This window comes from Capricornis sumatraensis, chromosome 15, assembly GCF_032405125.1.
Source record: "Capricornis sumatraensis isolate serow.1 chromosome 15, serow.2, whole genome shotgun sequence".
In the NCBI taxonomy this organism is placed as follows: domain Eukaryota; kingdom Metazoa; phylum Chordata; class Mammalia; order Artiodactyla; family Bovidae; genus Capricornis; species Capricornis sumatraensis.
In genome coordinates, this window is record NC_091083.1 from 49,461,836 (window position 1) to 49,489,797 (window position 27,962).

Here is a 27,962-nt window from a genome sequence, read left to right on the forward strand (position 1 = left end):
AATAAGTTTTTACGTATAAAACAAACATTTCCCGTATGTGTGAAAAGAATTGTTTAGAAAAAGAACTAAGAGAACCATACGCTCCCAAGTAGTTGATAAGGTTAATAAAACTTTCTGAGGTGGAGCTTTGACAGACGGAATTAACAAAGTCTGCTAGCCTGGAGACCTCTTGGTTGGTGGGGGGGGGGGGCTGGGGGGGGTGGGGAGGGCCCTGTGGGTTGCCCAGGCAGAACCACTGTTGTACTAAGCTGCTGCCATGGCTGCCTTTTCAACCTTGGCTTATACACTGTGGCAGAAATACAGAAGTAGACAGGATCATATCATGACCCCTCCTTCTCCTCTCCCGGGAAGAGCACCTGTGAGCCCCCATGTCTCTGCCCCACATCACATTATCTCCCCTGGAAGTGTTTCAGTATGCATCCCTAGAAGCTAGGATCTCATTTTATTTATTATCATTATTAAACATAGCAGATAAAGCCATATAAACAAAGCCACAGTTGGGACAGTATGTGTATCTTGTCCCCGTTTGTATTGAAGAAGCCAGGCTCCTGGTCCAGCTTCGCAGAACCCCTAGGCCTTCCTGTGTGCTTGTGTTTGCTGCAAGGTTACAGTAAGATCACATCCTGGGTTTGTTGTTCAGGACTACTTCCTATCTGTGGTGTGCTGTTTCAATCACAAGAGGCATAATTTGTGACCGACTGAAAAAATATAGGTAGTATATATAATAAAGGACTTTTATTGATTTTTTTCTCTTTGTATCTTGTTTTCAGCCAGACATTTTTTCCCCCCTTTGAGAATCTTAATACTCAAGTTAATAGTGTAAAAAAGCATCTGCACCTCCCTGCTGTGACTGTCAGTGCAGGTACCACCATATTTTCTGGATTTTACAATTTAACACATTGCAGGTGATTACAGTTTAACATATTTGTCATTTATTCTGCATTGTGGAAAACATGGATCTCTGAAACTGATTTGTTTCAGGCCCTTCTCCTCTGTTAGTAGTTTCCATTTCCAAGTCTGTTGTACAGCGTTTCAGTGATTCTGTGCTTCTGTGGTTGATGATACATTTGACAGTAGGACTAGTTTACCTTTGATCATCAGATTATTTCATTATAAAGGGTTTTAAGAATTTATCATAAGCAGGTTATTGAGAATAGAAAGTGCCATCATAGAAACTTAAAAACCTACATGGTTTACCTAGTGACAAAAAACAGCTTTTAAATTTATCTGCCACTTGGATGCTGTGTGTTTTTAGAAAAGCTTGAAAAATCTGGGTTAAATAACTTCTTTATCTTTTGAGGAGTCATAGCTTACATAGAGAGGGAACGCTTAAGTCACACCTGGATGTCTGAGAACCGTGGTTCTGACACTCGTAATATAAAATCATGATAACTGGTATCCCTTCTAAGCCAGTGTTACTTCATGATCCGTTTGGGAAAATTACATGAAGTTCAGTGTCCAGCTGTTGAGCCAGGCAAAAGCTTTACGCAGGCTGCTTGGCATGCTTTTGCCCTGTGTTCCTATTGCTTTTGGTTTCTTTCTTCAAGACTGTGAAGGGATTCCTTTAAAACAAACTTGTTTATTTCTCCAGGCTACTGCTTTCCTGGAAGAAAATGAAATGGGCTGGTCAAAAACTATATATGCATAAATTTGGGATTCATCAGTCTCAAACTGGAGTTCTATTAATTTAGTAATTTTCTGTTCTTAAAAAATGAATTTCTTTTATTTTTTCCAAAACTTTAAACTTTTTATTTTGTATTGGGGTTTAGCTGATTAACAATGTTGTGTAGTTGCAGCTGAACAGCAAAGGGACTCAGCCATACGTATACATGTATCCATTTCCCCCAAACGTTCCTTCCATCCCAGTTGGCACATAACATTGAGCAGAGTTCCACATGTTACACAGTAGGTGCTTGTTGGTTATCCATTTTAAATGAAGCAGTGCATACATGTCCATCCCAAAGTCCCTAAGTAGCCATTCCACGCCTAGCCACCATAAGTTAGTTTTCTGTGAGTCTCTTTGTGTTTTGAAGCAAGTTCTTTTGTATCATTTCTTTTTAGATTCCACATACAGGGGATATATATAATTTCTCCTTCTCTCTCTATCTGTCTGTCTTCACTCTGTGTGATACTCTTTCAGTCCCTGCATGTTGCTGCAAATAGCATTATTTCATTCTTTATAATTGTTGTTCAGTCGCTTAGTCGTGTCCAGCTCTTTGCAACCCTATGGACTGCAGCATGCCTGTCTTTCCCTGTCTTTCACCATCTCCTAGAGTTTGCTCAAACTCATGTCTGTTGAGTTGGTGATGCCTTGCAACCTCTCATCTTATGTTGTTCCCTTCTCCTCTTGCCTTCAGTCTTTCCCAGCATCAGGGTATTTTCCAGTAAGTTGGCTCTTTGCATTAGGAGGCCAAAGTATTGGAGTTTCAGCTTCATCATCAGTCCTTTCAATAAGTATTCAGGGTTGATTTCCTTTAGGATTGACTGGTTTGATCTCCTTGCTGTCCAAGGGATTCTCAAAAGTCTTCTCCAGTCCCATGGTTTGAAAACATCAGTTCTTTGATGCCCAACCTTTTTTATTGTCCATCTCTCTCATCCATGGATGACTACTAGAAAAATCATAGCTTTGACTCTACGGACCTTTGCAGGCAAAGTAATGTCTCTGCTTTTTAATATGCTGTCTAGATTTGTCATTGCTTTTTTCCAAGGAGCAAGCATCTTTTAATTTCATGGCTGCAGTCACCATCTGCAGTGATTTTGGAGCCTAAGAAAATAAAGTCTGTCACTGTTTCCATTGTTAATTGCTGAGTAATATTCCGTCATATATTACTCAGTCATTAAAAGAATGAAATAATGCCATTTGCAGCAACATGAAGGGACCTAGAGAGTGTCACACGGAGTGAATTAGGCGCTAGTGGTTAAGAACCCACCTGCCAATGCAGGAGATGTAAGATCCCTGGTTCAACCCCTGGGTTGGGAAGATCCCCTGAAGCAGGGCCTGGCAACGCACTCCAGTATACTTGCCTGGAGAATCCCATAAATAGAGGAGCCTGGCGGGCTACAATCCATAGGGTCACAAAGAGTCCATCTTAACTGAAGCTACTTAGCATGAACACACACACATTCCATTGTATATATGTACCACATCTTCATCCATTTCCTTGTTGATGGACATTGAGGTTGTTGCCATGTCTTGGCCACTGTAAACAGGGCTATAAAGAACATTGGGGTGCATATAATCTTTCAAATTATGTTTTTCTCCAGATACATGCCCAAGAGTGGGATTTCAGGGTCATACGGTAGCTCTATTCTTAGTTTTTTTAAGGAACTTCCATACTGTTCTCTATAGTGGCTGTACCAGTTAGCATTCCCACCAGCAGTGTAGGAAGAATCCTCTCACTACACCCTCTGCAGCGTTTGTTGTTTGTGGGTTTTTTGTATTTAACCATTCTGACTGTTGTGGGGTGATCTCTCATTGTAGTTTTTATTTGCATTTATCTAATAACTAGCCATGTTGGCATCTTTTCTTGTGCCTGTTGCTTATCTGTTTATCTTTGGAGAAATGTCTTTTCAGGTCTTTGGCCCATTTTTTGAGTGGATTGTTTATTTTGATGCTGTTAGGTGTCTTAAGCTGTTTGTAAATTTTGGAGACTAATCCCTTATTGGTTGCATTGTTTGCAAATATTTTCTCAATCTGTGGGTTGTCTTTTCCTTTTATTGTTTCCTTTGCTGAGCAAAAGCTTTTAAGTCCACCCTATTTGTTTCTTTTTGTTTTTATTTACATTATTGTGGGAGATGGATCAAGAAAGATGTTGCTGTGATTTATATCAGAGTGTTCTGCCTATGTTTTCCTCTAGGAGTGTTACAGAATTCTATATATACATAAATTTGGGATTCATCAGTCCCAAATTGGAGTTCTAGTACTTTGATAATTTTCTTCTGTTTTTAAAAAATGAATTTCTAGACATGAGTGGGTTTGTATATGTTAGCATTTGGTTTCTAAATCTTACAATATTATAGTTAGCAAATTAATATGAAGAAGAAACTTTTTTTTAAAAAATGTAATTTCTTGGGTGTGAAAGGTGGACATTATGGGCAAATTTCTTTAAACTGCTTAGACTGCAGAGGGATAAACATATGACCTAGAAAACTTGAGGATTTTAAAACTGCTTAATAGTTTCATTTTAGAATTAAATACCCTCTGCACTTCAAGTTACCAATTTACTGTCTGTCGTTTTACAGGATTCTCTGGCTAACATTGAACTTCTCCCAGTGGAGCCACAAAGTAAACAGCTCATGACTTCTGATCAGGACGCTAAGGTCGTGGCTGAACCGCAGGGCCAACGAGTCCAAGAAGGGAAAGACAGCGCGCATCTGGTGAGTGGACGTCCAGGCCAGCGCTGGCCCGTCCACCCTCTTCTGTTGTGATAACAGGCTCTGCACTCTACTCAGAACACTTATGCTTAAATATAGGGGTAAATTCTGAGTATACTTAGGGCTTGCTTAGTAGGGGAAATTCCAGATTTCTAAGTGATAGAGAAAACACGGGCATTATAGTTCTTAAGACTTAAAGCTTTGGACTTAAAATCACTAAGATAAAGGCAGTGATTTATAAATATTTTAATAACATGATAGCCATTGTAGTGGTATTTATTTAAAGAGTTAATTAGAAATTATAATACAGATTTAAAATTTTGAGTGCATTTGTTTATTGTAAGCTATTATCATGTCAGGCAATGAGATTTAAAGTTTCTAAATGATATTGGGAAAAGTAGGTTTTGTCAATTTTTCCAGTTGAAATGACAAGGAATAACACCAGTCAGAATTTAAAAGTATTTTACATTTCAAGGCTCCTACATCATTTTGACTATCTCATTAAATTTCTTTGTCATATAAGTGTGCTTTTCTCAGTGGGTTTTGTTTTGCTCAGTTACCATGGTTTGAAAATGCGTTTCTTTGCATTGTAGTGATGGTGTGTCTGGTGTTTTCAATTTTACAGATGAATGGTCCCATATCTCAGACAACTTCTCAGACAAGTTCCATTCCAGCTTTGAGTCAGGTAATTCAGTTCAGAAATTAATCATAGCTGAAGCTCACAGACAATGCATTATAGTAAATATTAATTGTAAAGAAATTAGAAAATGTGAATGTTCCCCAAAAAGAGAGTGGGGGAGGACCCACTTGGGAACAGTATATGTCAGTACTCTCTATTCTCTTCTGGTATGTGCGTGTAGCTCTACAGACAGCTGAGTGCCATGTGTATTAATTTCATCTCTTCATCACAGTGTTGTTAATGGTTCACTGATCATCTAGTGTGTGTGTGATTAACTTTACATTTCAACAGCCTGTATTCCTTAAAGCACAGAAGTCATATTAAGTTTTTACTGAGAACATTGGTTTCACTGTTTGCGTTTTCATATATCAGATGCATTTGGAGTCAGGCATGTTTAGGTTGGCAGTCTTCTAAGTGATCTTATGTGATCTTCTAAGTGATCTTATGATCTTATGATTTATGTCCTACAGAATTTTAAAATTAAGTCTTTTTTAAAGTAAATGTAAATTTTTAAAAGTAATATTACATAATTTATAGCAGCCTCCTCTACACCCCAACTTATAAGCAGCTCATGTAGAAGTTAAAAAAGGCGGGGAATTGGATTGTTGATATATTTTTAATAAGGCAGAATTTTAAAAAATGAAGGGTGTCCTCCAAACTACTGTATTTTATCATTATTATGTATATAGGGTTTTTGCATATTGTATTTTACACTGATTTTAAGTGAATTCTGTAATATTTTAAGTCATTTGAAAGTCAAATATAAGAGTTAACACTATACAGAAATCACTGACAGATTTAAAAAACTGTTTTAGATCAAATCTCCCACTTCCTCTTGGTTGATTCATGATCTGATATAATATTCACATGTCTTTTAAAACCCATGTTAGGGCATAAAACTAGATATTTGGATTCTGTGGGTGGGTTTTGGTATGGGGTTCACTTTCTTTTAAACTATGTTGTGGGAAACAATTGAGATAAGACCTGCCTAGAAAAGAAGTATAACACTTGAGCCAGCATTCAGTATTCATTTCTGTGGAGAAATGATTTGCAACTAGTGCTGCCTGCACATGATTTCTTTGTCATTATGAAGAGTTCATGTTAATCGAGTATTACATGACTGGTTCTTGGTCCAGCTTTGCAACTCAGTACCCCTGGTATCACAGAACACATCTCTGACATCTGGTATTGTAAAGTATGTGTATTCTACTCACCAGTTTTTCAGAGTATTTGCACACTTTAGGTTTTTATAGGATCACTAAATACTAGAACTAGAAGGGATCATCATTAAGAGACCATCTGTGCTCACAACATGTGTGTTCTTTAAAACGTTATAACAGATTTGCATTCTGTAGAAAGTAGGAGTCTTGTTAAAGAGTACATACATTTTTATGTAGTTTTAAACAGTATGTTTATACATATTTTACCTCATGCTTTCTCCCCATAGCAGACTTCATCTGTATATACCCTTGTGCCCTGTGGTATTTTATGTTGATTTACCATCATTTCTTTAGCTGTTCAGTTTTTGGCTACATTGAACGTGTTTCTTTTTTTCCTGGTATCATAAATGACATTGCTTTGAACATTTTTCTAACTGGCATTATAATGGCACACCTGTGTGGACCGCTGAGTTGGTGTGGTGGCTCTGAGTACTGACCCTTCATAGTCTGCAGCTGTGCAACTGCAGTGTCTGTGCTTAGCTGTCTGATTTGGGAACCAGTCTTTTTTAAGGTTTAGTCTTTCCCCTAGAGTTGGATGCAGTGTAAGTAGGAGGACAATGTCCTTAGGAACAGCCAAATAAATGTCTGAATAATTCACAAGTAGGTTTGCATTTTGGCCATGGTGCTGCCAATTGTTATACAGCTCCCTGCTAATCTCCTTCCCCAAATAATACCCTTATTGAGTTGTAACTGTTTGCAAGTCTAGCCAATCAGTGAGTATAAAAAGTGATCTTAACTGGAGGAAACTGAGAGCAGAGAGGCTTTACCAGTTTCCCTAAGATTGCTCATCTGTCCCGGATTTGAACCTGGGCAGCTTCAGAGCCGACTCAAGAAGAGATACATCCTCTTTGGCATGTGTTATTTCCTTTAGAAAGAGAAACAAGTAGAAAGTAATACCAGAAGCAAAACCTAGCTCTTGTCAGCACTTGGGAACAGTTTTGCATTATCTCTGAGTGGTTGAAATTAATTTGGGATAGAGATAGAGGATTTTAGGTGGGGAATAACATGACTTATAAAAAGATTGCTTTGACTTCATTGTATTAATAGAATATATTGTAGTGAGCCAAGAATCAGTTCAGTTCAGTCACTCAGTTGTGTCCGACTCTTTGTGATCTTGTGGACTGCAGCACGCCAGGCTTCCCTGTCTGTCACCAACTCCCGGAGCTTGCTGAAACTCTTGTCCATCGAGTCAGTGATGCCATCCAACCATCTCGTCCTCTGTCGTCCCCTTCTCCTGCCTTCAGTCTTTCCCAGCATCAGGGTCTTTTTCAATGAGTCAGTTTTTCACATCAGGTGGCCAAAGTATTGGAGTTTCAGCTACAGCATCAGTCTTTCCAATGAATACTCAGGACTGATCTCTTTTAGAATGGACTGGTTGGATCTCCTTGGAGTCCAAGGGACTCTCAAGAGTCTCCTCCAACACCACAGTTCAAAAGCATCAGTTCTTCTGCACTCAGCTTTCTTTATACCCCCACTCTCTCACATCCATGCATGACTACTGGAAAAACCATAGCTTTGACTAGACGGATCTTTGTTGGCAGAGTAACATCTCTGCTTTTTAATAAGCTGTCTAGGTTGGTCATAGCTTTTCTTCCAGGGAGCAAGTGTCTTTTAATTTGATGGCTGCAGTCACCATTGCAGTGATTTTGGAGCCCAAGAAAATAAAGCGTCTCACTGTTTTCATTATTTGCCCATCTATTTGCCTTGAAGTGATGGGACCAGATGCCATGATGTTAGTTTTCTGAATGTTGAGCTTTAAGCCAGCTTTTTCACTCTCCTCTTTCACTTTCATCAAGAGCCTTTTTAATTCTTCACTTTCTGCCATAAGGGTGGTTTCATCTGCATATCTGAGGTGATTGATATTTCTCCTGGCAATCATGATTTCAGCTTGTGCATCATCCAGCCCAGCGTTTGTCACGATGTACTCTGCATATAAGTTAAATAAGCAGGGTGACAATATACAGCTTTGGCATACTCCTCTCCCTATTTGGAACCAGCCTGTTGTTCCATGTCCAGTTCTAACTTGCTTCTTGACCTGCATACAGACTTCTCAGGAGGCACGTCAGGTGGTCTGGTAATCCCATCTCTTTCAGAATTTTCCACAATTTGTTGTGATCTACACAGTCAAAGGCTTTGCCATAGTCAATAATGCAGAATTAGATGTTTTTCTGGAACTCTCTTGCTTTTTTGACGATCCAGCGGATGTTGGCAATTTGATCTCTGGTTCCTCTGCCTTTTCTAAAACCAGCTTGAACATGTGGAAGTTCACAGTTCATGTACTGTTGAAGCCTGGCTTGGAGAATTTTAACATTACTTTGCTAGCGTGTGAGATGAGTACAGTTGTGCAGTTGTTTGAACATTCTTTGGCATTGCCTTTTTCTTTGGGGTTGGAATGAAAACTGACCTTCTCCAGTCCTGTGGCCACTGCTGAGTTTTCCAAATTTGCTGCCATATTGAGTGCAGCACGTTAACAGCATCATCTTTCAGGATTTGAAATAGCTCAACTAGAATTCCATCACCTCCACTAGCTTTGTTCATAGTGATGCTTCCTAAGGCCCACTTGACTCTGCATTCCAGGATGTCTGGCTCTAGGTGGGTGATCACACCACTGTGGTTATCTGGGTCATGAAGATCTTTTTTGTATAGTTCTTCTGTGTATTCTTGCCACCAAGAATAGAAGCAAAGAAACCAAGTTAAAGAACTGGCAAGTAAGGTGAAAAATGATGGTGGCTTAGACTTGAAATGAATGGATTTTGGATTTTCTGGAAATCCATAAATGGCACCACTTTATGGATTGGATGTAGGGATTGTGATGAGGGAAAAATCTATCAGGGATAGTTGAGTAACTTAGTGGATGATGGTTTTATTTGAGATGAAAGAAACTGGAAAGTATAGCTTTGTGGAGGGAAAATCCACCTGTTAAAAATTTTAAGTGAGCAGTGAAGTGGATCACTAGTGTCAGTTGGTCCTAATTAGAGAGGTTAGGGCCTGAGATGTAAATTTGTAATCCACAAATAGGTTTTTTTGTTGTATTCCCTGTGGCTGAGCTGGTAAAGAATCTGCCTGCAATGCAGGAGACCCCAGTTCAATTCCTGGGTTGGGAAGATCCCCTGGAGAAGGGAAAGACTACCTACTCCAGTATTCTGGCCTGGAGAATTCCATGGACTGTATTATATTAGTCCATGGGGTCACAAAGAGTCGGACACGACTGAGCAACTTTCACTTAATAACTTCACCTAGTGATATGGGAAAGAATTTTAAAGCTATTGTTGTTTATGTGGATTAGGTAACTGAGTTACCAAAAGTAAAAAATCCAATTAAAAAGTAACCAAGTTGCCCTTTAGAATAAAATCAACTCTCATACTTTTTTTCCTTCTGTAATTTTTTGGCTGTCTTAAAAGTTTTATGTCCTTCAGAGGTGATGGTGGCTTTGTAGGATGACTGAGAATGTCCTTTTCTTTTTCAGTTGTTTGGAAGAGTTTGAGAAGCCTAGGTGTCAGCTCTTCCTTGTGTGTTAGGTGGAGTTCCCCAGAGAAGTCATCCAGGCCTAAACTCTTGTTTGCATGGAATTTATTGTTGTTTTTAAATTGCAGATTGTATTTCACATCAAGTGATCTGTCTGTTCAAATTATCTAATTCTTCACTTAGTTTCATTGGGCTATGTATTTCTAGAAATTTGTCCATTTCTCTTAAGTTGTTTGTTTTGTTGACATGTAACTAACTGTTCATAATATTTTCTTTAACAGTATTTTGTATTTCCATGGTATTGGTTGTTACTTCTCCTCTTTCATTTCTTATTTTGTTTAGTTGTATTTCTTTTTTCTTCTTGGTCAGCCTGGTCAGAGGTTTGTTACTTTTGTTTATCCTTTCAAAAAACTAGTTCTTGGTTTTATGATCTTTTTCTTAATTCTCTGTGTCCTCTCTGATCTTTATTATTTCTATCTTCTAGCTTTCGGTTCTGTTTATTGTTTCTTTTCTAATTCTTCAGTTGATAGATTAGGTTGTTTATTTGAGATTTTTTTCTTCTTTTTTTGAGGAAGTCTTGTATCACTATGAACTTCCCTCTTAGAACTGCTTTTGCTGCATCTCATAGTTTTCGTATGGTTGCTTCATTGTCATTTGTTTAGAGGTAATTCTAAATTTCCTCTTTGATTTCATTGTTGACCCAGTGGTCTCCTAGTAGCATGTTGTTTAGTCTCTATGCAGTTGTTTTTTCCTCTTTTCTCTTTTCTGTGGTTGATGTTCTACTTTTATGCTATTGTGGTCAGGAAAGATGCTTGAAATAATTTCTGTTCTATTCGGTTTGTTGAGGCTTGTTTTGTGCCCTAGAGATTGTTCTATGTACTCCTAAAAAGAATGTGTATTCTGCCTTTTTTGGATGTAACATCCTGGAAATATCAATTAAATCTAATAGTTCTGTTTTGTCATTCAAGATCTTTGTTGCCTTCTTATTTTCTGTCTGAAATATCTATCCATTTATGTCAGTGGAAGGTTAGAAGTCTGCTGTTACTATATTCCCATCCATTTTTTCCATTTATGTCTGTAGTGTTTGTTTTATGTATTAAGTGCTCCTATATTGAGTGCATATATGTTAACAAATATTATGTCTGCCTCTTGTGTTGATGCTTTTATATGTGTCCTACTTTGTCATTCTTCGTGGTTTTTGTTTTAAAGTATGTTTTGTCTGATATGACTATTGCCAACTCCACTTTCTTGTCATTTCCATCAGCATAAAATGTCTTTTTCTGTCTCATTTCCAGTTTGTATGTGTCTTTTGCCCTGAAGTACTCTCCTATAGGTAGCATACTGTAGGTTCTTGTATTATCCAGTCTGACACTGTCTTTTGATTGGAACATTTAATCCATTGACATTTAAAGTAATTATTGATTAGTATGTATTTATTGCCATCTTAAACCTTGTTTTGCAGTTAATTTTGTATTCTTTGTTTCTTTTTGTTTTTTCCTTTTGTGGTTAATGGTTTTCTTTCATTATTATTCTTGAGTCCTTTTTTTTCTTTTGGTTTTTGTGCATCCATTGTATTTTTTTGATGTGTGGTTACCCTGGTTTTCCAATATTTAACCCATAACTGTATCTATTTGCTTTATACTGATCGTCATGTAAGCTCAAACACATTCTTAAAGATGTACATTTTTTTACTCCCCTTCCCCACATTTTTCATAACCTTTTAAGTGATAACTTTTGTAAGATTGTCAGTGATTTAAAATTGTCTTTTTAATAACATAGAACTACTGAAAAATTCTTGTTGTATGTAATTCTTATAGAAATAAAACTTATTTGCTTAAACCTATATAATGCAAATTGGTGGCATTCATTTTTAGTCTGGCAGGTGGTATTTCACGAAAATGAAAGCTCCTTCACCAAGTGCTCATGGTATGTTACCAAGAATTTCTTTGAGTTTTCTGCAACCTGAACTGCTGAGTGCCAAGTGAACAACTTCCTACTGCTTTTATCGATTTACTTCTGTGTACACCTTGGTGTCACCTAGCCTTCCCTGGGTATGAATGAAATGATGTATTAGATCCAGTTATTTTCGCAGTAAGTTAGGTCTTCCCTGGTAGCTCAGCTGGTAAAGAATCCGCCTGCAGTGTAGGAGACCCCGGTTTGATTCCTGGATTGGGAAGATCCCCTGGAGAAGGGAACAGCCACTGTTCTTACATGGACAGAGGAGCCTGGCAGGCCACAGTCCATGGAGTTGCAGAGTCGGACACCACTGAGAGACTTGCACTAGGTCAGTTAAGTGGTGTTGCCTAGCAACAATGCACTCTTAAACCTATGTTTGTGTTTGCATCTTTGAGAGAGCCTGCAGATCCCCCAATTTGAGAGAGTCAGTGGTGCATTTTCTGCTAGGATGGTTTCCCAGACGCTTGAAGAGTGGGCGGCATGTGGGCATAAGAGAGTTGTTCTGCACAGTTGAGAGGGGTGGCCTTACAAAGCATGATGAGATTTGGAAATCGGGGGAGGAGAGTGTAGAACAGTCAGATTGAATTGCTATCATCATGTTTAAGTAGAATTCCTAAACTTTTTTTTTTAATCAAAAACTATCAGTGTTTTATAAAATGTTAGAAGTCCACCAGCCATAACTTGTAGGTTAACGTAGAAAAATCTCTCTCACAAAAGAATTAACAGAATTATTTTGTTTTCAAAATGTCATGTTTGAATCATAGTAAGCAAGAATGCAGAGTTCCAAAGAATAGCAAGGAGAGATAAGAAAGCCTTCCTCAACGATCAGTGCAAAGAAATAGAGGAAAACAACAGAATGGGAAAGACTAGAGATCTCTTCAAGAAAATTAGAGATACTAAGGGAACATTTCATGCAAAGATGGGCTCGATAAAGGGCTTGAAATAGTATGGACCTAAAAAAAGCAGAAGATATTGAGAAGAGGTGGCAAGAATACACAGAAGAACTGTACAAAAAAGATCTTCACGACCCAGATAATCACGATGGTGTGATCACTCACCTAGAGCCAGACATCCTGGAATGCAGAGTCAAGTGGGCCTTAAGAAGCATCACTATAAACAAAGCTAGTGGAGGTGATGGAATTCTAGTTGAGCTATTTCAAATCCTGAAAGATGATGCTGTGAAAGTGCTGCACTCAATATGGCAGCAAATTTGGAAAACTCAGCAGTGGCCACAGGACTGGAAAAGGTCAGTTTTCATTCCAACCCCAAAGAATGTTCAAACTACTGCACAGTTGCACTCATCTCACATGCTAGTAAAGTAATGCTCAAAATTCTCCATGCCAGGCTTCAACAGTACATGAACTGTGAACTTCCACATGTTCAAGCTGGTTTTGGAAAAGGCAGAGGAACCAGAGATCAAATTGCCAACATCCACTGGATCGTTGAAAAAGCAAGAGAGTTCCAGAAAAACATCTAATTCTGCATTATTGACTATGGCAAAGCCTTTGACTGTGTAGATCACAATCAACTGTGGAAAATTCTGAAAGAGATGGGAATACCAGACCACCTGACCTGCCTCTTGAGAAACCTATATGCAGGTCAGGAAGCAACAGTTAGAACTGGACATGGAACAACAGACTGGTTCCAAATAGGAAAAGGAATACGTTAAGGCTGTATATTGTCACCCTGCTTATTTAACTTCTATGCAGAGTACATCCTGAGAAACACTGGGCTGGAAGAAGCACAAGCTGGAATCAAGATTGCTGGGAGAAATATCAATCACCTCAGATATGCAGATGACACCACCCTTATGGCAGAAAGTGAAGAGGAACTAAAAAGCTACTTGATGAAAGTGAAAGAGGAGAGTGAAAAAGTTGGCTTAAAGCTCAGCTTTCAGAAAACTAAGATCATGCCCCTCTGGTCCCATCACTTCATGGGGAATAGATGGGCAAATAGTGTCAGACTTTATTTTTTGGGGCTCCAAAATCACTGCAGATGGTGATGGCAGCCATGAAATTAAAAGAGGCTTATTCCTTGGAAGGAAAGTTATGACCAACCTAGATAGCATATTAAAAAGCAGAGACATTACTTTGGGTCCGTCTAATCAAGGATGTGGGTTTTCCAGTGGTCATGTATGTGAGGTGTGATAGTTGGACTGTGAAGAAAGCTGAGCGCCAAAGAATTGATGCTTTTGAACTGTGGTGTTGGAGGAGACTCTTGAGAGTCCCTTGGACTGCAAGGAGATCCAACCAGTCCATTCTAAAAGAGATCAGTCCTGGGTGTTCAGTGGAAGGACTGATGCTGAAGCTGAAACTCCAGTACTTTGGCCACCTCATGTGAAGAGTTGACTCGTTGGAAAAGACCCTGATGCTGGGAGGGATTGGAGGCAGGAGGAGAAGGGAACGACAGAGGATGAGATGGCTGAATGGCATCACCAACTCGATGGACAGGAGTTTGAGTGAACTCTGGGAGTTGGTGATGGACAGGGTGGCCTGGCGTGCTATGATTCATGGGGTCGCACAACTGAGCGACTGAACTGAAGAGAAAGAATCTCTTATTCAGAGAACAAAGCTTACAGGTGTTGAAGTAAGTTCAGACCCATTGTGGTGCTGTTGGCCCGGGGCCATGGGATGCAGGATAACTGCATTCCTCATGCTCGAAGAAGGGCTTCATTTGGGAACTTTTGGGGGTCCCTGGACTGGGCTGCAAGTGTCGATTTTCTTTCTTTGTTTCTCTTACTCTTTCTGTTTTTTTTTTTTTTTTTTTTTACCAAAAGTTTTGAACATCTGCAGAAATACAGTAATAAAACAAATCTCAGTGTGCCCATTTTGACTTGAACAGTTCCCACCCTTGTAGTTTGCTTCTTTTTTTTTCTTCTCCCCTCTGCACACATGGTTTTTGAAAGTGTTATGTCTGTATGTATTTACTTCTTTATTTTCAGGCCAGGTGTGTTTTAATGCAAACCCCAGACAGCATATGCCGTTCACCAGGAACCCTTCAATATACATCTCTTAATGGACACCATTCCAGTTTTGTGCCTAGCATGATCATTACTGAATACTCACAACTATAAGAACCTAAGAATTTTAAAGAACACATTTTTACTGTTGTTTTCCTTTGGGGAGAATATATATGTTAACTCCTTTGGTTGCCACCATTCCGTGAAATACAATTCAGAGACTACTGAAATGGTATAAAAAGCCAAAGTTTGTAGTGACTTCTTCTGGCTGGGATAATAATGTTAGTTAGTTTTCTATTGGATTTATGAGAATAAGAAAAATACCAGAAAGATCTCCTGTGTTATGTGTGTGTTTGGACTCTGGGTGCCATTTGGACTGTCGGGCATGAGGAGATGGCCACTGGGCAGGTCTGCCGTGATTCAGATTTGGGACTTGAGTGGCAGGGACATGTGACTGCTGTGCGAGGGTTATTTTTGGGATCTGGGTGTCGGCTTCTCGTCAGAAACCATAGCAAGTTAGTGGGAGATGCACTTGTGGAGGCTCAGAAAGCAACAGGCATTGTTATGTGAGTTTTTGAACTTTTGAACATGGGTTGTTGCTTCCGCAAAGAATTAAGTGGTGACAATGACAGTGAAAAAACTGGCCTGTTACAAAAATCAGTGGAGGAGAAGGAACCGGAGAGCAAGATAAGTACCACTTTATCTTCATTATTCAGTGCCTTTGGAGATGAGGAGCTTCCCGGTGGTGGACGCAGGGCCAGGTTGTGGGCTGGGGTTTTGGCAAGGCTGGCACGCAGACAGGGCCCAGCGCCTGGGCAGTTGCTGGACTCCTCTCCCGTGTCTGGGCTCTTTACTGGGTCTGGACATGTAGGTGAGGCTGATGGGAACCCTGACGTCACTGCTGTGGGGCATAGTGGTGAAGGTGCCCGGGGCCCTCCGTGTGGGGGCCTTCCTGCTGGTGAGGGGCCCTGCTCTCCAGCCCTGGCGCCCTCTGACCAGGGCCTTGGCCACCACCCTCACTGCCTCTGCCCAGCCACCTGGGAAAGCTCCGAGGTGGGGAATAAGGTGCTGGTCACTGTTCATATTGGTAGTGCTGCTGACTCCTCAGATCTGAGTGGTGAGGAGAGGGCAGGTGGAGGTCTTGTTTGTGGTGACTGCAAACGGTATAGGAATTCCCGAGAGAGCAGGTTTTACAGTATTTGTGCTGTTGATCCTGACGGCCCAGAAGGTGGAGATGAGCTGTGTCGTCATGCGTGTGAAACAGCTACAGCTCCCCAGAGCTGTCCAGCTGTCACCTCCGAGGGGGCCCACAGAGGGGCCCAGCTGCCAGACAGTGCTGGTCATGGGCCTGGGGGGTCGGAGGCCCCTGGGGCAAAGTTGCCCCTGCAGGGCAGGCCACTCCCAAGGGAGAGAGAGTGGGCTCTCGGTGAGAAAGCTCAACCTCCCTCTGCCCTGGTGAGTGACAGTGACCCACCCTGTGCCACAGATGTTGGTGCCTTGCTGGCACAGACCTTCGCCAGCTTCCCTGAAGCTGACACAGAAAGGAGCACATTCCGTAATGTGGGCACACTCCCCACCTTAAACATCCACACAGACGCTGACTACCTAGTGAGTGCACGCACCATCCCTGAAGGGAGATTGCGTGGCAGTTCACAGCCTGGGGGTCTGGTGACTGATTCACAGAGTACTGTAATCAGTGGCGCTTCACATGTTGAGAGAGATGGTGATTGTGGGACCGTAACAGCTCATGCAGATCAGAGTTTAAACTCTGGAATGGAAGGAGCAAGTAACTCTGCAAAAGCACTGAAAGGCAGCGATTGTTCCAGTTTAGATGTTAGTAGATCAAACTGCAGAATCCTTTCCGTAAGTCGAGATAGAATCAGTTTAAGTTCAGGAAGATGTATCACTTCAGGGACCTTTAGATTTCTTCCCACTCATGCGAATTTCCAAGAGCCAGCCCCTCACAGAGGTGACAGCCCAGGGCCCTTGGTGCTTGAGGAGCAGCGCCCTGGAGACTGCACTATGGAAACTGGACGCGGCCCGGATGCAGACAGGGCCGGCTTGTCTTTGCCGTCTCGGAACCATCTGTCTTATCAGGATGAGGGTGACACTAGCGTTTTGAAAGATGACGCTTGTGGGAAGAGGGCTTCTGAGTGGAGAGCTGCTGCCCAGGTGGACCTGAGTGTGAACACCAGGGCCAGCAAGGCCTGGGCCCAGGGCCGCAACGTGGCGTGTGCAGTACGGGCAGCAGCCGGGCCAGGGATGTCCCGAGACTCGCAGGGAGCACCTCCACGCAGCAAGTCCCTCCTCGGCTCCAGGTGGCCTGCAAGTGACCTCATTTCCTCTGCAGATGTTTTCACCTGCGCCGAAGAGGAGAGTGAAACAGAGGGTGAGATGTGTGTGAAGAGCTCAGGGAAGGACCCTCACAGACCAGAGAGTACTGAGCAGGAACCCCCGAGAGCCAGTCACAGGGACACCGGGACAGCTGCCACAGAGAGGGTCCAGGGAGACCCCCGAACAGCCTTTGACTGGGAAGCAAATGCACAGAAATGCACGGCAGTGCCCAGTCAGGGTGTGCTTGCTTGTGTCAGTTCTGGTGAAGCAAAGAATTCTGACTTTGAGACAGCTCACACAGGAAGGAACGATACCTACCGAGTGAATGACGGCAGCCGTGAGGATCTCAGCCTTGCACCACCTGTAAGCCAGAGTTCGGCCCCAGGCGCGCAGGACTCGGAAGGCCTGCGGGTGAGCCCTGTGCACAGTGGTGGCAGCCTTCTGCTGAAGCAGGTTCTCTCCCAGTCAGCCGGAGACGCTCCTGAGGCCTCTGGTGGGCGCGCGTCAGGGCTGAGAGAACCAGAGCTGACGGGTGGAGAGGAGGAGGAGGCGCACCGTCTGCAGGAAGGCGGTGGCGGCCCTGGCACTGCCAGCCACGCAGGCCTGTGTGGGACAAGTGCACACGCATGCCCTTTCAGCCAGAGGAGCGCCAGGCCCACGGCGCAGGGACCTGCCTTACAAGGGGACAAGGGCTTGGTGGTCTCTGAAAGAGTGGAGTTAGGGGGTTTTCGTGCAGGGTGCTCCTGCGTGACTGGTGTTTACCCTGCCCAAGTGGACGGGCCGCAGGGGATTCCTGTCGTCCCATATGACAGCAGGGAGGTGGCTGTCCCAGATTGTGAGTACCCTGCCCTGTCGCTTGTGTCTGAAGAGCTGTCTGAGGGGGATTTGCGGAGCCCCCCAGGGCATCAGCACCTCCAGTTTCTGAGTGCACTTTCCTGCTACCCGATGGCGGAGCTGGCAAGTCAGGTGTTTTCTGAGGGTCCGGCAGATGGTTGCAGATATCAAGTGGGCTGTCCATGGACTGATACAGTCATGAAAGATACCTTAGAAGATGAGCAGATCTTTAGTGAGGACCTGCAGTGTAAGCCTCAGGACCTGGAGATGTCTTTGTTTTGGATGGAAAAGCCTCCTTTTCAGCTACCAGTGGCAGAAGATACTGTCATTTGGGGATGGCGAGAGACAGGTGCACACTTAGTAAGTATGCTGTATCAGTTTTTATTGTTGTGATGTGCTAATGTTTCATTTTGCTTTTTAACTTGGAATTAACAAAGATTTATTCTAAACAATTGTTAGTTGTTTCAGTGTTGTTATAAAACAAAGTTAGTATAGTATCAGTTTAATCATTTCCAAACTGCAGAGTATGGATTCGGTTCCCTCTTAGTGTATTGAAGCTAGGATCTACATGTGGGCTTGGAGCACTAGTGCCTGTGGTACAGGTCATCAGGCATGCTGTCTGTGGAGCCTACCCTGCCCTGTCTTCATCCATCCTGTCCTCGCCACTGGCTCCTTGTGGAGTGGAACAAACATTTGGCCCATTGGATGTTTAAAATCACTGCAGATGTAGGATACAGCATGCTTGGGGCTGGTGCACGGGGATGACCCACAGGGATGTTGTGGGGAGGGAGGTGGGAGGGGGGTTCATGTTTGGGATCACATGTACACCCGTGGTGGATTCATGTCAATGTATGGCAAAACCAATACAGTATTGTAAAGTAAAATAAAGTAAAAATAAAAAGTTTAAAAAAAAAGTTAAATAAGCAGGGTGACAGTTAAAAAAATAAAATAAAAATAAAATCACTGCAGAGGGTTACACTTGGAGAACACAGAGGAGTTGAAATCTCTGCTTTCTACTGCTTTTGCATAGCAGCCGTCCAGGTAGGTACTCTTGGTGCTTTTAACTGGCTCCAGAATGTCGGTTCCCTCTTCTCATCAGAAGCACCTGCAGGGCTCTGGGAACCTCACCACTCAGGCCCCACTGGTTTGGGAGAACCAAACCAGCACGTGATCCTGCACTGAGCAGGTCGTTTGAGCATCTTCCTAGAATTTCTGTAATAAATGCAAACTTTCAAGAAACAGGAAATTAGTCTTGTTCTTGATGCAGCCCTTTGGGCACATATGCTTATAGTAGCAAAATTGCATGCATTCAGTCTGTTTATTTTTAGTGGTTTTTGTTGTATTAGGCTAGAGAAATAGTAATAGTGAACAGATAGATGTGGCTCAAATATTATGCCTCTTATATGGAAACAAGCAAGTAGAAATTAAATTCTGTAATTTATCTACTAACCTCCTTTCTTTCCATTCTATGCTCAGATTTGGGAGTTTTTCCGAAAACAGTTATGTTCAGGTTAATCAGTTTTATTCCTATAGTAGTTCTGGAGGCGAGCACCACTTAACCGCTTCCCTCAGTGGATATGGCCGACAGCTGGCCCCAGCTGTCCACACCTGTCCCTCAGGTGGAGCACACATGGCTCCTGCTCTTGCACGGGAGAGTGAGGTGCGTGTGCGCTGCTCTGAGTTAGCTGTCAGCTGTGCCATGTGCCTGGCAGTGTGCTCACTTGACACACTACACTTACTGGTACTGCTTTTTGTTCAAAACTCCAGTCCTCAAAGTGCCTGTGCAGACATCTCATTAAGCTATAAGTAGCTGTTATTATGTTGTTTTACAGGTAACAAGCCAGAGTTATAGATGTCATGATTGTGAAGTCTTTGAATTGCTCTGAGTTGCTAAACTTAGTGCCAATCCAGGACTCGTCCAGGCTCACTTAAACTTTAGAAAATGGGCACTTCTTTCCCTTCCATATCTCACCTGACTTATATTCTCCATCTGCCTCCCCCTCCTTTGATACTTGGTGTTCTGGATCCTACTCACTAACATGTCAGTGGGATGATTTTATTTCCTGGCCAAAAGATGTAAGTTTGTGAGTTGGTAGTTATTTATTTTTGTTAATGGAGCATAGCACTGAGGGGTAGTGTTTCTTTGAGTGTCAAAATTTGGGGATACTGCACTCTAGAAAGAGTAACACGGGTCATTTGTGTAGAATGGCTTTAGAATGTGGCCATTAAGGTCAGCTCACTGCTAGTTCTGCCAACTATTGCTTGGCCATGACTTTTCAGGGAAAAAATAAGACTTAGGAAGCCACACAGATGAAACTGGAGTTGTTGATAATCAGTTGGAGGTCCCTGTGACTGCAGAAAAATAGCTGCATTTTGAAGAAATGTGTTTAGTACAAGTTGTTTCTCATGTGAGTTACAAGAAGCTAATGAGCTCTTGATAAATGTTTTGTTTTCTTGATATTAGAACAGAGTTTTCTAATTAGGATCATTTTTGTGGGCGAGTTACTTAACCTTCCTCTGCCTTGGTTTCCTTACTTGTGTCATGAGGCTGTCATGATTCAACTCAGGTGCGTGCGTGGGGTGTGCCTGGCACCCAGCTGGCTGTCACATCTCCATTCTTGCATCCCCGTCATACCTCAGAATATCCCTCGAATCCTGACTCACTGCTGGAGATTGTGTGAAGCCCCTGATGGCTGATTTGGATTTGAGTGTTTCCTACTGTAGAAGTAGTCAGTTGTGCACAGGTAGTGTTCCAGTCAGCTGTGGCATAAAACCTTGCACAAGTTGTCAAATATTAGAAAGTAGAATTTTATGTTATTACATCATGAAACATTGGTTCCTCCCACATGTTTCTCAGGCAGCTCCCTGCTGGGCTCAGGACTCCAGGTGTCAGTGTGCCCACAGCGGACGCCTGGGAGCCTATGGGGAGGACAGGACATGCCGTGTGGGTGAACAGAGGGGGAGGAGCCTGAGGCCTGCGTGGCTCTCAGAGAGAGAGAGGGAGAGAGAGAGAGAGGGAGAGAGAGAGAGAGAGTGTGTGTGTGTGTGTGTGTGTGTGTGTGTGTGTGTGTGTGTGTGTGTGTGTGTGAGTGAGCTGTAAAATGTGTGTTGGTCATGCAGTATAGCCAACTGCAGATGGTGCTAAAAACGAGGAAGACCTCATGCAAAGTGCAGGTTGGAGTTAGGAATTTAGAGAATGTATAGTGTGTCCATGAGGTCCAGGGTCTGCTCCGTGAGTGGAAAACTTGACGCGAGTCACGTGGGAGAACGAGACTGGGTGTAACCAGAAGAGGTGAGTTATGAGAGTATTAGTATAGGAAAGAATAAAGGCATGAATAAAAAGGTGTACCTGCTGAGGGCAGTGGTGCCCATGAGGTGTGGAGGTTGTTACTGTGCTTGGTGCAATCCTGTCGGCCTTGTTCCCGGATCACCTCGTGCTGTGCTGGGCACTCCCTGAGGATGTCAGAAGTGTGTGTTGAAGACACAGGGGGACGTACAGGAGCAGAGTCCAGCAATGAGCTGGAAGTTTAGATGTCACATAACGGAGCTTAAAGACTCAGTGCTTCTTGAGGGAAACATTCTTGAAGGAGAAGGGGTACCCTGTTCTTTGCCCTGTCTGGTACTTAAAATTTAGAAGGGCTCCAGATCAGCCCTCATGTACGTGCCTGGTTCTAGGCATGATGTTTATTGTCCATGCCTTGAGGTATGGGCAGAGGATACTGTCTAACTTTATCCACATCAGCCTCTACCTCGGTTTCACAGTCTTCTCCCTGCAGATGTCGATCATCCGGCCAGAGTGAATTTATTATGGTGGTTTTTAAGGTTGTTGACCCCCACGTTGTTCCCTACTCGGCTTATCACAGTGCACTGGCCTTAGAGACGGCCTTTTTGGGTGGCGCCAGGAGGCTGCTCCCAGTGTGGAGCTGCTGCCTGGGCTCTGGGACCCGGCCTGTCCCCCTTTTGCAGCCCTGGCCCTGCTTGGTGGGATCATGACATGCAGTGCCTTGAGAATGCGGGTCATGGCCAGGCTTGCTTAGGAATTGGGGTGGCTGCCCCAGGACATCAGCTTCTTTTAGATTTGGGCAGGATTTGTAAGCAGGAGAGAGAAAATTCAAGGGTGGTGGTGGGTTTAGTGAGGTGTGCCAGGAAATACCCCAGCAGTCCCCAAGGAACTCAGAGGCGTGAGCCAGCCAATCAGACATCTGGGAGTGTTCTGACAGACAAGCCCAGGGAGTCGAGGGCCAGTGTGTTTGGAACAGCCTGGGGGCCACGTGACTGGAAGTGGGCACAGTCACAGGGTGTCTGCATCTGGCTCCTCTCCACCATGACTCTTTCATTTTCTATTGCCTTTAACCTTTGGCAGTGTTCAAGCTTTATTTTAGAGTTTTATCCATCGGTTCTCAGATTTGCAAATCTTTGAATTGTGTTGAGTAGTCTGGACCAGAGAAATAACTGAGTCACCAGTTTAAAAAGTTGATTAAATACCCCATGAAGGCAGGACTTTCATTCCCATTTCTTGAGAGCCTTTCACTTGGTAAGAAATTTAACATCTGCTGGTGAGTGGAGTTCTGAATGCATCAACTTCGATCACTTTTGCATCTGTTGCTGCTGCTAAGTCACTTCAGTCATGTCCGACTCTGTGCGACTCCATAGACGGCAGCCTACCAGGCTGCCTCGTCCCTGGGATTCTCCAGGCAAGAACACTGGAGTGGGTTGCCATTTCCTTCTCCAGTGCATGAAAGTGAAAAGTGAAAGAGAAGTCGCTCAGTCATGTTTGACTCTTAGCGACCCCATGGACTGCAGCCCACCAGGCTCCTCCATCCATGGGATTTGCATCTGATCTCTCCCTAAAAGTATGTGTAAATAGGTTCCGCCTTTTTCACATAAATTCTCTAGCATGGATGTGTTTTAACTCTGAATTAATAAGTAAAATTGCAGTGATTGGAATTTGGATACAAATAAACACATCGTATTTTTTCTTAGGTACCAACAGCCAAGGTTTCGGAGCTAAACCCTAATGCAAAAGTATGGGGCACTCCACTGTTACAGCTGGAAGCGCGTGGAGCTGCAGACGACGGTGTGAGCACAGTCTGGGAGGCGTCCCCTGGCCGCGGCCACCTCGGTGAGTGGGCGGGGCTGGGCCTCTGCTCTGAGCTGTAGCCTTGTTTCCTTTGAGTTCACCTTTGGGAAAGTGTTTAAGACCTGTGTCATGGTTGGTGACAGTATTTATGAACCCTGAGGTCTCTCACAGTCAAGTTGAAAAGGTCCATAACTGCAGATGTAAGTCTCTGTTTTAAGAAAAAGCTGTTCTCCTAACCCTTCCTCTTGGGTTGAAATTCTTAATTACAGGATTGGACACCAACGGTGACGGTGACAAAAGTCATGACAGTGTTGGGCTGTCAGATCCGCAGGAGTCAGACCAGACAGCCATGAGCACGCTGGGTCCGGACCACTCAGAGTATGAGTCACCACCTGAAAGCAGTGAGACAGGTAAAGCTGTTTTATGATTTCATTTTCATATAGAGTATGGGCTTCTTTTATGTTGCGCTTTTAGTTCTTTGTTCATTTCTTCCTCTTTTTTGTGTCTTCCTTTGTGGTTTAATGATTTCTTTGGTGGCATGCTTGTGTTCTTTTCTCTCTAGCTTCTGTGTAGCTATTGTAGGTTTTTAGATTTGTGGTTACAGTGTTCCTCATATATGTTGACCTGTAACTTTATCTACTTGGTAATAGAAATGACTGATAGTCATTTAAGTTCAGACACATTCTAAAAGATCTACATTTTTACTTCCTTCCCCCACATTTTGTTTTTTTATGTCATTTCGCACATTCTTATCTCTCCCTTAATTGTATATAGTTGTAGTTGCTTGTACAGTTTGTATTTTAATCTGTATTCGACTTGTAGTTATAGTTGCTTCTACAGTTTGTATTGTAATCTGTATATGACTTGTAGTTATAGTTGCTTCTACAATTTGTATTTTAATCTATATACTGACTTACATAAATAATCTTTAGTCCTTGCTATGTGTCTGCCTTTCCTAGTGGGGTTTCCCTTTCCTATAGGTTCTTCTTTTCCACTTCGAGAAGACCCTTCAACATTTCTTCAGTGCAGGTTTAGTACTGATGAATTCTTTCAGTTTCTTCATGTCTGAGAAGCTCTTTAATCTTTTCTTCAATTCCAAATGATTATCTTGCTGGGTCGAGTAATGGAGGTTACAGGTCTTACCTTTCAGCCATTGATATGTATCCTGCCACTCCCTTCTGGCCTGCAGAGCTTCTGCTAAAAAGTCAGTTGATAGCCTTATGGGGGTTCCCTTGATTGTAACTCCTTTTTTCTCTTGCTTCCTTTAGAATCCTCTTTAGCTGTAACTTTGCCGTTTTAATTATGACATGTCTTGGTGTGGGTCTCTGAGTTCCATCTCATTTGGAATAGGATCCTCCATGCTTCCTGTTGCTGGATATCTGTTTCCTTCTTCAGCTTTGGGAAGTTTCCAGCCATAATTTCATCAGATGCATATTTTACCTTCTCTGTCTCTCCTTTTTCTGGGACCTCTGTAATGTGATTTTAGTATACTTGATGTTGTCCCAGAGGCCCCTTAAATTATCCTTATTTTTAAAAGTAGCTGAAGTGGCCCTTCGCTGTTCTTACTGAGTGGTTCCCGTTACTCTGTCTTCCCGATCACTTGTGAGTTCTTCTGTGCTACTTGATCTGCTTCCACTGTTTTTCGTTTCCGTTATTGTATTCTTCAGCTCTGACTGCTTCTTCTTTAAAAAATTATTTCCTAGTTTCTTGTTAAAATTCTCACTGTGTTCATGTATTCCTTTCCCAGCTTCAGTTAGCATTCTTATTACTAATACTTCGATTTTTTTATCTGCTATTTATCTCTTTTCATTAGTTTTTTTCCCCTTTCATTTGAAACGTACTCCTCTGTCATTGGTGCTGAAGCAGAAGCCTTGAGGGTGGGGTTAGAGCTGGTTCCATTCCCTCTAAATGTGTGCACCCCACCCCCTTCCTGCAGTGGCTTCTCCACACTAGTGGCGAGTAGGCCAGAGCACGAAGGGCTGGAGTGAGCTGGGGTGCATGCTTGGTGGCCCCAGCTCACCATCAGAGCCCCAGACAATATCCTGTCCACTCCTCTGTGTGCAAAGGTACTATCAGTGGCTACCGTCACCCTGTTCAGACATTGATGTGCTTTAAAAGTTCTGCCTGTTAAACCTGTCCCTAAACAATGTACCTTTCACTGGTTCCTTTGATTCTTCTGTAAACTGACTCTCCTGCTGATGCTGAGGTGAGGGGTGCCGGTCCAGATCCCTCAGAGGAATGTAAGACCCGAACAGTTCCCGAAAGGCAGGTCAGACTTGAGTAGGAGAAGACGAGACTGACGAGAAGGCCAAGTGCCAGGAGAAGTACAGACAGGAAACGTTCATGTTGAAATTGAGTCAAACCCAGGAGGAGGTGGTTCTTTGTGAAAGGAGTATTTAAAGCGTTTCAGAAGAAAAAGAAGGGCGTTCTCTTTTGGGGTGCAGGGTGTGGGCCAGCATAGAAATCCCCGTGGGTAATGGAACAGCAGTTGTTCACCTCCGATTTTGTTTCTGCCTTAATCTAAAAGACCAGTTTTAAGACCCCAGCAGACCTGAGGAATAGGCTGCACGCTTGTTATTTATTGATGGTCAGATGGGCAAGGGTGAGTGCAAAGAATCAGCTCCCCCAGATTGGCTGCCAACACTTAGCAGAGCGGCTGCACAAGGACTGTGTTCAGGCCCCCGTGTCACTGTCTAGAGAAGGTTGCATGACTGAGAAAGCCTGCCTTCCCTTTCTTACCACCAGCTGTAGGGTTACGTACGGAAGATTCTTAATTAAGTACTGTGTAAGTGTTTGATGTTAAATATTTTGCCCTAGAAGAGAACCCAGAAAGACCTGGTCTGCACAGTTGCTGCTGACCTTTGTGACCACATGCCCGTCTCCCCCTGCCCCCTCACTTCCCTCCTCACTCTGCCTGGATTACATCGACCATCATTTCAGCTACTTCCTTGCATCTAACTTCCTTCATAGTTGCTTAGCAGATGCCTCTGACTTGTTTAAATGTAATTATCTACCTACTCTGTTCCTGAGCAGATAGGCAGATGTGGCTGAAGAAGACAAGTGTTGCAATGTAGAGTGGTCTCATTTTCCATTCACGGTTTCAGACTTGCAGGGGCCTCTGGCCCCACAGCGCAGCAATCGAGCTCCTGCATGGCCATTTCACACCTGCCAGCCTTGGGGGTGTAGAGCACTAATGAGGCACCATTAGTGTACTGTAAACATCACGTTTGGAATATCCTTGCTTTCTCTGTAAGCTTTATTTTCCTTAGCTTGAAGCAGTATTCAGATCATTCTAGAACTGACTCGCTGATTCTTCCAGTTGGACTTGCTGGGTAGACACCTGAGAAACCATCTCCAGTCATGGCAGAGTCGTGCCGGCTGCCACGGAGACCGCCTGTGCCCTTCCTCCTGCCCGTACCCTGCCTCAGCCAGCCACTTATCTGCTTTCTGTCACTGCACTTTAGTCTGGAATTGTATGTAAAGAGAGTTTTACAGTATGTGCTCTTTTTGTGAGGCTTTTTTACTTACTCGTTTTGAGATTCATTCAAGTGGTAACATTTTGGGGCCTTTACTTTTTGGACCTAGTAGTGTTCCATTCCATTACCTATCATAGTTTGTTTTTTTATTCACCTGTTGATGAATATTTGGATTGTTTTCAGTTGGGGCTCTTACATATAAGGCTACAATGTACATTTATAAACAAGGCTTTGTGTGTACATCTGTTCTCATTCCTTTTGGGTAAATACCCAGGAATGGAGTAGATGGGTCATCCGCTAGGCATTGGCTTATCTTTTTAAGAAATGGTAGAGCTGTGTTCCATAGCTGTCCCCTTGCACCCCCACTTGCAGTGGTCACAGCTTCTGCTGCTCCACACATTGCTGGCACTTGATACCATCAGTCTTTTTAATGTTAACCATTCCAGAAGTTTGGTAGTAGAATCTTCCTGTGGATTTACTTCACATTTCCCTAGTGACTAATGGTGTCAAACATCTTTTCAAGTGTGTATGTTTCTTCAGTGAAGAGTCTGTTCAAGTCTTTTGCCTATTTTCTTAATTAGATTGATTTATTATTGAGTTGAGAGTTCCTTGGACAGAAGTCTTTATCAATATGTAACTTGAAATACATCTTTCCAGTCTGTGTGTGGCTTGTCTTTTTGTTCTCCTAATAGTATCTTTTGAAAAGTAAAAGTTTAAAACCTTTTATATTGTCGAGTTATGGACCTTGCTTTTCATGTTATTCCTACAAAATTTTAATCCAGGGTCACAAATGTTTTCTGCTGTTTAAGTTGTATTTTTTTTTTTTTTAATTTAAAATTTATTTTTGGCTGCACCAGCTGTTCCATCGCTGTGCACAGGCTTTCTCTAGTTGGGGCGAGTGGGAGCTGTGCTTGGTTGTGGCATGGACTTTCCCCTGGTGGGGTGGACCTCAGTAGTTGCAGCACTCAGGCTCAGTCAGAGCTGCTCTTGGTTGCTGTACGTGGACTCTTCTCTAGGGGCGTGGACTTCAGTAGCTGCAGCACTTCAGGCTCAGTAGTTACCGCCTGAGGGCTTAGTTGCTCTGCAGCGTGTGGGATCTTGCCAGACCTAGATCAAACCCATGTCCCATGCATTGGCAGGCAGATTCTTAACCACTGTACCACCGGGAAAGTAACAGTTACATGGTTTTACATTTTTTAGGTCTGTGGTCCATTTTTAATTAATTTTTGTATGTGGTGTCAGGTGTGAAGCAGAGTTCTTCCCCTCCCCCCAGCACATGTATTAATAGATACACAGTTGTTCCAGTAACATTTGTCAGACAGACTCTCCTGCCCTTCCCCACTGCACTGCCTTTGTCAGAATCATTTGTCCCTGCGTATGTGGGTTTGTCCCTGGACTGTCTCTTCTTCATCAGTCTGTTTGGACAACAAAACCACACTGTTTTAATCACTGTAAATAATTCTTTTAAAAGCAGGTAGTATTATTTAGCTTTCCAATTTTGTTCTTTTGCAGACTTATTTTGGCTGATCTAGGTCCTTTCCATTTCCATGCACATTCAGGTGACCTGATCAATTTCCGTAGCATG

General features: G+C 42.8%; 1 protein-coding gene across 1 annotated transcript in view; it reads left to right on the forward strand.

The window, feature by feature from the left end:
- Nucleotides 1-4,296: 4,296 nt before the first annotated feature.
- The window catches only part of LARP4B (La ribonucleoprotein 4B), a 57,533-nt gene continuing 33,867 nt past the window's right edge, over nucleotides 4,297-27,962 (forward strand). Inside the window, exons 1-4 of the mRNA XM_068986986.1 lie at nucleotides 4,297-4,377; nucleotides 5,000-5,059; nucleotides 22,805-22,943; nucleotides 23,171-23,311. Of these exons, the coding sequence (XP_068843087.1) occupies nucleotides 4,297-4,377; nucleotides 5,000-5,059; nucleotides 22,805-22,943; nucleotides 23,171-23,311 (421 nt within the window). The remainder of the gene's footprint in view (nucleotides 4,378-4,999; nucleotides 5,060-22,804; nucleotides 22,944-23,170; nucleotides 23,312-27,962) is intronic.